This window comes from Struthio camelus, chromosome 7 (assembly GCF_040807025.1).
Source record: "Struthio camelus isolate bStrCam1 chromosome 7, bStrCam1.hap1, whole genome shotgun sequence".
Taxonomy (NCBI): domain Eukaryota; kingdom Metazoa; phylum Chordata; class Aves; order Struthioniformes; family Struthionidae; genus Struthio; species Struthio camelus.
The window spans coordinates 4,488,027-4,496,795 of record NC_090948.1 but is presented as its reverse complement, the minus strand read 5'-3'; the positions used below and the strand labels follow the sequence as shown (position 1 = coordinate 4,496,795).

General features: G+C 41.8%; 1 protein-coding gene across 1 annotated transcript; it reads right to left on the bottom strand.

Annotated features, from left to right (window-relative positions):
• Window positions 1–820: 820 nt before the first annotated feature.
• EEF1AKMT2 (EEF1A lysine methyltransferase 2) lies at window positions 821–8,442 on the bottom strand. The gene is made up of 6 exons (XM_068951475.1): window positions 8,329–8,442; window positions 7,978–8,043; window positions 7,330–7,444; window positions 3,395–3,502; window positions 2,310–2,526; window positions 821–1,501 (listed from the first exon to the last, which is right to left on the bottom strand). Exons 1-6 carry the CDS (start codon window positions 8,418–8,420, stop codon window positions 1,374–1,376), a joined length of 726 nt encoding a protein of 241 aa, XP_068807576.1. The 5' UTR covers window positions 8,421–8,442; the 3' UTR covers window positions 821–1,373.
• Between the last annotated feature and the right edge of the window lie 327 nt (window positions 8,443–8,769).

The window sequence follows — 8,769 nt, the reverse complement described above, 5'->3', positions numbered from 1 at the left end:
ACGCAAAGAACTCTATTCACTGGACCTAAGCTTCCTCACCACTGCTGTTAGGCTATTCTTCCAAAGCAACCACTATTGTCCCGTTGTACAAAAAGATGTATAGAATTTAGGATTCCTGCCTTGAAGACATCATCGGACTGATAACAGAGGGAGGATCCACCACAGCGCACACCGTTTCTGCCGCATTTCTTACCCTGGGGAACTGCTAGAAATATTTCTTGACCGTTAGAGACCTCCTGAACCCCGCTCAGACTCGAAACTGTGAAGAGCAGTCCTCTGAACAAACGTCACCTTCTTCCATGAAACGAAAACTCATTTCCTAATAGGACCTCCTGGATGCTTGAAATAACATGCTTACTGTCACCTGCAAACGGCTGTCAAGGCATAAGGAAATATTGCTTTCCATCCTTTCAAGCAATAGCAGGATTCTGCAAAACCAGAAGAAATGAAGGCAAGGAAATTTAAAAAAGAAAAGGATCACACACAGAAGGAAAAAAATGGAGTGAATAGTTACGCCTTGTACTCTTTGGGGTTTATGCAGCTAAAATCTGTCCTGAAAAATTCACTGGAAAAGCAGATGTTCGTTATTGGCTCTCAAGACGTTACTATATAGCAAACTAATAATGAAAGAGGTATGTGTCACCTACTAGTGATATTATAACATCGCACCTTTATATATTCCTGGAATCGGTGGAAATAACTGGCAAAGCATGCATACATTCAGGCAAGTGAGATTTTGTAAAAACACTCAATAGATCAACTCTTTTCCCCCAGAGGGAGGCTATTTCAGTGGAAACAGAACTACGCTGAGTCTGAGAACTTCTGAAAATCTGAATTTAACGCGCTGTTTCTGTTTTGCAAGTGCTACAGCTTTTATATTCATTTCCGTCCTTATTTAACTAAATATTGGTTTTGGATAATGCTGTTACATTCATGTTTACCTAAGAAAAAAATAAAAGATCCAGCAGTTAATAGCTTGTTCCCATTATACCACACAACAGAGAAAAGAGATTTCTGCTTTATAAAATACATTTGCCTCTACTGATGACCAGTTATCAAAATAAAAATTAAAAAACACATAATCTTTGCATTCCAAATGCAAAAAGCATTCAGTTGTATTAGTCATAAAAATTAGAATGCCTTGTTTTCCTCTCACTTACAAACTCGCAGCTTCCCAAAACAAATAAGGTTGTAGCAAGGACAAAATTTACAGGCAAGTTATGCAAAGTTGAAATGTTCCTAGGGCAACATTTTACGGTCCCTTGGAGTTCCATACACAGTGTTTTACTGTGCACTCAGAGAGTATTTATTTACACACGTGTCTGAGGTTTTTTGTCAGGTTTTCTTTAAAGTCCAGGCTTTTCTTTTCTCAACTAATCTAATTTATCCAAGATGGATGGTTCCACTTTTTTTCTTTGGAAAACCAAGGCTGTTACACTGTTTCCAATTCTTCCTCCAAAGCAAAACTTGGGTGTTGGCAGCTCCTCCAGAATTTCAAATCCTGCCAGACAGAAATTAAAATGCTTTTATTAGAAGGAAGTAATTTTATTCTCCTCTTGGATAACCCTTTGCAAACCATTCTTTTATTGGTCTGGAAAACTTGCAAGTCAGTTACTTTCTAAGTTTATAGGACTGTATTGTTACACTGCATTGCTGCTTTATATAGCTGAAACCCTTCCACGGATAATAAAAATCTCAGCTGGCTGAATCACACAAATTAACGGCAGAAAAGATAACTCGCCAGTAATTTTAGCTCCTCAGAAGGGATGGTTGTGTTAGATCCACACTCTTGAGTTTCAGGCATGAGATTCAGGAGCTGACCAGCATGTTAAAAAAACCCTCAGAGCGGATCAGAAAGGTCACTGAGCAGGTGACCTAGCAGGTCACAGTCCAGACTTGCCAGTTCCCCTAAATATAAGAAACAACGTTACCCCAATTTCAACATGAATTGGGTGGGCGAACTGGGTCTGTTAATAAAGGACCAAAAGAGAAAGAAAAAAAAAAAAATCACGGGAATATAGAATTCCCTACTTTCCCAGCGTAACTAGTCTGAAATTTTTGTTGTCCGAAGTAGAACACAACCTGTGCTCCTTTGACACATCGGCACTGGCAAATAAAGAAGCTGTAGTTCTTGGGAAAAAAAAAAAACCATGCTGAAGATAGGCTGAGGCATTTATTAGTCTTGTTACCACCAGCTTGTCTAAGCCTGATTTGATAAAAGTAAATATGTTAACACTGGGACATTAAAATTTACCTACTGTACCCTTGAAGGTCCACAAGTTAGTAGATGACTCTGTTCAACGGCTTACCTTCTCTGAACTCATTCAGTAACTCCTCCTTGGTCCAGTTACAAGATGTTATGAGGAAAAAGCCTTCTGGTTTCAACACACTGCAGAGAGATCTCACATACTGCTTCCTCTTTCCAACCGCATTCTCAGGATTAAGGCTTATGGCATCAAAAGTCCCCTTGTCAATACAAATTTGAAATCCTGACAGCTCAGCTGATAGAGCCAGGAAGTCTTCTACCTAAACCAGAAGTCTAAAACTGTGAAAACAATCTTACACTCAGGAGCCCCTGAATCTTTAATGCAAACCAACACTTTATAACAGAAAGCCTTCAACCTGACAATAGGTATGTTTAGGGGAGGGTAACTCAGAGACTTTTTGCATTATAATGCCACGTTTATCTTCTTTGTCCTCTGTGAATTACATAATAATTTATTTGCTGTAAAGCCGATGTACATATCTGTCCCTCTAAAGCTCAAGCTAACATATTTGGAAGTTCATTCTTTCAATCATTATTTGTATTTTGATCCCTGGTTTCCCAGGCTCTACCAGCGTGCCAGGCACTGTACAAACACAAAACAAAAGACAGCGCCCGCCACAAAGACATTACAGTCGACATATAAGAAACGAGACATCACGCAGGTAGAGCTGTAGGGGAAAACAACACAGCAGAGACAGAATGCTCAGTAGGAAAGGCAGTTCACTCAAACTTCCCGCTGTATAACTACTGGTAGGCATTCTTTCAGTTAAGAGTTTAATATTTTATCTCAAATCCAAAATGTAGAACGTATTAAGTAAATCACAGAACCCGTCAAATCCACAAATCCACTCGACAATCCACCGTTCTGCCCCCTCCTAGAAGCAGGGCAATCTTTTCAGCCCTAACAGCTATTGTGAACAGAAAAAAAATAGACCAAGAGATCTTCTTGCACATACAGATTTATTAACAAGCTTTGTTTAGAGTCCTCCCATGAGGTCTAAAATACAAATGAATTTCAAGAGACACTGCTAATATAGTCCAGTGAAAGCATTTGCATAGCAAGTAGGTCACTGAACCTTGGGTTCAACTCCTTTCTATTTCCTTAACATACTTTCTCTCAGCACTTACCTGGAATTTAATGTTAGACATCCCTTCTTTCTCTTTTACTTTTTCTGAAAGTTGTATTGCAGAAGGAGAGTAATCAATCCCAGTGAGATTAGTGTAACCAGATTTTGCCTAGACAGAAGTAGAGAATCTTAATCAGCGTGCCAGCAAACTATATTTAGTCAAAAAGTGTATTCCCTCTCTGTAATCCATGTCACCGCTCTTCCTCCTGATGAAAAAAAAAAAAACCTTTTTACTCATTTTTATTCCTGTTATCATCACAGGAGTGAAACAGCTGGGGAAATGAGCTGAAATGACTCCATTCTGTGCAATACCTCATCAGAAGAATTCTTAATTGAAAGCTAATGAAAAGCTAAGAAAGTTTATTTCAGTTTTGTGGAAAACTGAGTAGAACTGTGAAAAGAAGTACCCTGGAAGGGAACAGGCTTTCTTATCTGCACCAAAAGTAACCTAGAACACAGAAATTTTCAGTGACGAGAACATCTGCCAATGCCAGGTGCTTCACAATGAGAAGAAACCCTCTTTAATAACTGCTTAATCTCACATGTTATGCAAGTATTTGATTCATAACCTAAATCAGATAAGCCAAAATATGTAATACATTTTATTAGTGAAGGAAACTACTGTAAAACCTTATGGCTTCCTAATTATTGAGGCTAATATCTAACTGAATACAATTATCCGAATGCAACAAGGTCTTTGCTGTAATTTCCACAGACAGGTTATGAACCACAGAGAAAAGTACACAGAGACTTTCAGCCAATCCAACCTTGAATTAGATAACGATAAGCCAGTGCAAAGAAATCAGGCAATCAGATCCTAGCAACCCTTTTGCAAAGCAGATGGGCTAACACACCGTGCATCAGCTGGAGTTGGAGTGCAGGAGGGGGGTGGTAACACAGTTTCAGTCTGATAGAAGGAACGGAAGTGACCAGATTTGGGTACCATGTAGGTCAGTTGGCCTGGCTAAGTCCAAACCTAACAGGAAAGGGTACGATCTTACAGTCAGCTGCAGGCAGTAACAGCAGAGAGACAGGGAGGTGCGTTGTTCGTTTTTGAACAATACGTGGGCTTCAACTAGCATAGAAGCAGAATCTCTACTTGTTCCAAAGGTTGATACCTCGACAACAAGGAACACTGTGAAGAGATTTTTTTTAAATACTCCCTCCTCCTCCCAGCAGCCCTTCAATTTGTGTGAGCTCAGTGCTAGCCAGCTGCTGTTAACTGAGGACTAATTTCAGCTAAACACAAAGACTGCTTTGTTTGTATTTGATGAAGAACAGCATATTGCTCGGTCCTCTGCCCACGTTCCTCCCCAGAGCTCCAAGAGAGAACCAAGCTTCCTAAGATGCCTGAGCTGAAAGCTTGAGGGTGGAAGAACAGATCCCACAACAGCCCCCTCGGTTTGGAAAGGAAGAGCTTGAGTCACTTTAGGGAGTTTCCATTCACTCCTATAGTCTCTGGGGCAGGGAAGAAAAGTTTGAGGATAAACAACAGGCAGTGCTGCTAAACTTGTATGGCCTGATTACTCCTGCCTATGGACAGGAAGAGATCATTCCCCCAAAACCACCAAAAATGACTGCACTGCACACTGGAATTTGATTTAGGTCCCGAAGCTGGTATTTACAAGCACTTTTCTGCTACTTCTTGAAAAAACAGGTTAAACAGCAGAAGGTAGTTTGCAATGTCATTAGTGCTGCACCATGTGCGGGCTTTTGGTGTCGCACGGTAAATCCCCTCACTTGGGTGGTGAATTCCCTTCACTTCAGAGAAGTTTTTCAATACTTTTGGCTCCCACGCTCCTCAGAAAAAGAGAAGGTCAGAGCTCCACATGGCAGCAATATTTCCTTATAAGAGCTGGAATTTTTGGAAGGAAAAAATTGGGTCATCAGTGCAGCCTACCAGACCTCTCAAGTACGCCGGGGCAGGAGTATGGTCTACTGCACGTATAACAACTGCAAAGGGACCTACTTATTACCTGTTTGCCAGTCAGCTATTTTGCCTCCTTTTTGTGCAGTATTCCCTGTTGGAACTAACGATGCCTCATTCAAATCTACCTGCAATTAAGAGCAGTTTTCTCACTATACTCCCATTTACTATTCTTTACTGCTAAGGGAATACCGGACCCCAGGCAAGCCATTACGAGCCTCGTTCTATGGCGCTTCTTCCTGTTCTGAAGAGAGCCCGATACATACCCTCAGCAGCTACCTTCCGGGGACATGCTCCTTAATATCCTGTATAACTAAATTCTGACTTCCCTCTTCAGTACTGCCATTCCACGGCATTACTAAGTCCAAGCTCCAGTGGCAGAACTGTTCGACTGTAGTTGATGAGCTTGCCAAAGTAATCCTAACTCAATTTTCAAAACCTAGCAGCTAACACAAAAAATATTCTTTTGCATCAACTAAGCAAGTGAGATCCTGAATCATTTAGAGATGATAAATTATGTAATTTTTAAAGTCACTTTTCACATAGGGGCTGCACTGAAAATTTCTTAGTAGATTAACAACAGAACTTGAGGTACTTACGTACAGCAGGGCGCTCTTACGGCAATGTAATACTTTTTAAAAGCTAACAGGCTGTTGTTTTGCTGTTATAAAATGAAATCAATTTCAGATTTAAGTGTTGCCAGTATAAAATTAAAGCCTTATAAACAGATTTTTCCATTAGATGTTTCAGCTATGATACAGTTAGTATTGCAGTAAAAGAATATCACTATTAGGCCTTACTATTAACTTCTCTTAATGAATGATTTACTTTTGATGATACGACTTCTGTACTGAAGACTGTGGCAGCCAAACCCTGCAAAGGCTTTTAACTTTTCAAAAATCAAAGTCCATGCTGAAAATATCCCAGTGGTATTTCCATTATAAACCTGACTTTGGCATGCATCCATTTCGATTTCCACAGTGTCTAATGGAGTTAATAGAGAATATATAAGAGCAGAAAACGTTACAGTATGACAGCTACTTTCTTTACCAACCCTCCTGCTATGTTACACCAGAGGACTCGCTCAAAAACAGGAAAGGAATACTGCAGCTGCTAAACTACTTGTTCCACTACATAATAACAGCATTATCACACTTTAAGGCACATCTGGAAAGGGGTTTCCACCCTAACAGAAATGGACACTTTTTGAAAGTAAGTGTCATCAACTTTTTAAAGTGTTTACATGAGCAAATTGGTTTTAACTACATTTTCCACAAGTAACGAGTATTATTATCAGAACTGAGCATGGACAAAGGGTCTAGTTTTGCACGTGAAAGTACTTTGCGTATTAATCAACTTCACTTCCTCATCTGTGGGTGTTCTACACAACAATGGGAAGAAAAGCATTTTTAAATGTGGGAAAACAGAAGAGTAAAGTTAAAATATGGGATATTCAAGCTGGCTACCTGAAACGCTCACTAACTTAAATGTTAACATTGCTTTAAAGAAACGCTTTTAAACTTTAGAAATCAAAAATACTGCTAGCCTGGGAAGTACCTAGAAACTAGTACGTTAAGTGTATCTATCAAAAAGGGCAGGCATTTTAATTTGGTAGAAGAATATATGGCTAGATGTGGACTTTTGAAAACCCGTAACGGCACTGCCGGTTCAATGAGTTAGATATCTAAGTCCCATAAGGCTGCCTGGCACCCAGTTGCAATTATGTCTTGCCTTTGTGGCAGGATGTTCTTTAAGGCATATCAACAGCACTGAATTCATTTCACTTCTATATGCGTTTAGTTTAAGAGTACTAAGACGTCATGTACTCTAACGAGTGCTCTGTTGATGGAAAAAGCACAGAAGAAGCTGCCAGATAGGCTGCTCGCTTTTTGGCTTTCACATAAGTTACAGCTTGCCATGATTACTCTCATTTGTGAGAACTATACGTAAACTATTCTGTTCTGAGCAGTGATTCTGTATCAAAAGCACAAACTTTGCAATATACCAACCAGTTCAACCAGTAAAACACCATTTCCAGTTCCAATGTCAAGCACAGAGCTGTCAAGGGGGATCTTGCGTTTTTGCATCCATCTGATTAAGCGAATCATGCTTTCTTCTCCAAACCTATTAAAAACAGGGACTCAGGTAACCCAGACAGCCAAGACATACTAAAGACACAGTAATTCTGTTTCATGACTTCCTCTCTGCAGCTTTTGTTAAGCACCTGTTCCTGAAGCACCTGGGCAACAACTGATACAGACCACATTCTGAGTTTGCTTTGTTTAAGTTTAAATGAACCCAATTCACTGAAATATCAGCTCTGGCAGGTGAAGCTCTCAATATATTAAAACACAGCACAGCATTAGCAGCTTGCCTAGTTAAAACTAAGCTCAGTGATAAAAATGAATATTTATTAGTAAAACAGACAGTAACTACCACCTCACTTCCCTTGTAACAACAGTGGTCCAAATGCAACTTAGAAATCAGTTTGCCAAATTGGGCCACAGAGGATCTGGTGGCTTCAAGATTAAAATCTCCCATCATTCTGCCAACATCCAGAGCTATTCAGTAACCCACTAGACGCGTGGCTGTGCCTTTGCAAAATATAGTTTTTAAAGAAAACAATATGAACGCTCCAGTGGAGTTATTCTCTTTACCAAATTTCCCCAGCATCTCCAGTGTCTTGGAAAGTCTGCAGTTCTCGCTCATAAGCAGCATCCCAGCTAGAGCAGGGAGGGAGAAAAAAAACGGACAGGACGTTGCAATTAACACGGGAAAAGATTTAGACGAGAGAACGAGAACAGGAGAGGGAAGGCTGTGCCCACATGACGAGGGCAAAAACTACCCTTTACTCCTGAGCAAACGTGCTTCTGCAGTAGCTGAGCGAGGAGGGGAAGGGGGTTCGCCCTCGCCCCCCTCAGCAGGCCGCTCCGCACACACCACCACCACGGCGCTCCCACTGGACACCTGACCTGGGGCGGCCCCTGCCCGCCACCGCCGCCACTCACTGCTCTCTGGTGCCCAGCACCGAGGGGCTGAACGGGGCCTCCCCGCGCCCCGGCCCCGGCCCCAGGCCGGGCCGCTCCCCCGCCACCGCCATGCCGGCCCGCGCCGCCCGGAAGCGCCTGGGCGCCAGAGAGTGCCGCCGCGACGAGGCGCCGCGGCGCCCCTCTAGCCCCCCTGGAGGACTTGAGCTCGTCTGCTTCGGCTCGGGGCCTAGAGGCGCCTAGAAGCCCAGGCGGCGCGATCAGTTGCCTCGAGTTAATTCCTTCAAAAAAAAAAAAAAAACTAACCAAACCAAACCAAGCAACAACAAACAATCCCACAACTCTAAGTGATTTTCTAACAAAAAAGCCAGTGCTCAGCACAGCTACGACTGGCCGCGAGTACCGCACGCCCTGGCAGAGCATGAAGGGGGTGCAAAAACTCCAAGCTACGCGCAGCCTTGG

Bases quoted from the DNA above. Each gene is read 5' to 3' on its own strand.
- EEF1AKMT2 (XM_068951475.1), bottom strand. From the start codon at position 8,420: ATGGCGGTGGCGGGGGAGCGGCCCGGCCTGGGGCCGGGGCCGGGGCGC. The intron at 2,527-3,394 runs GTAAGTGCTGAG...CTTCTGGTTTAG, and splicing joins TGTCTAACATTAAATTCCAG to GTAGAAGACTTCCTGGCTCT. The intron at 1,502-2,309 runs GTAAGCCGTTGA...TCTGTCTGGCAG, and splicing joins ACTGAATGAGTTCAGAGAAG to GATTTGAAATTCTGGAGGAG.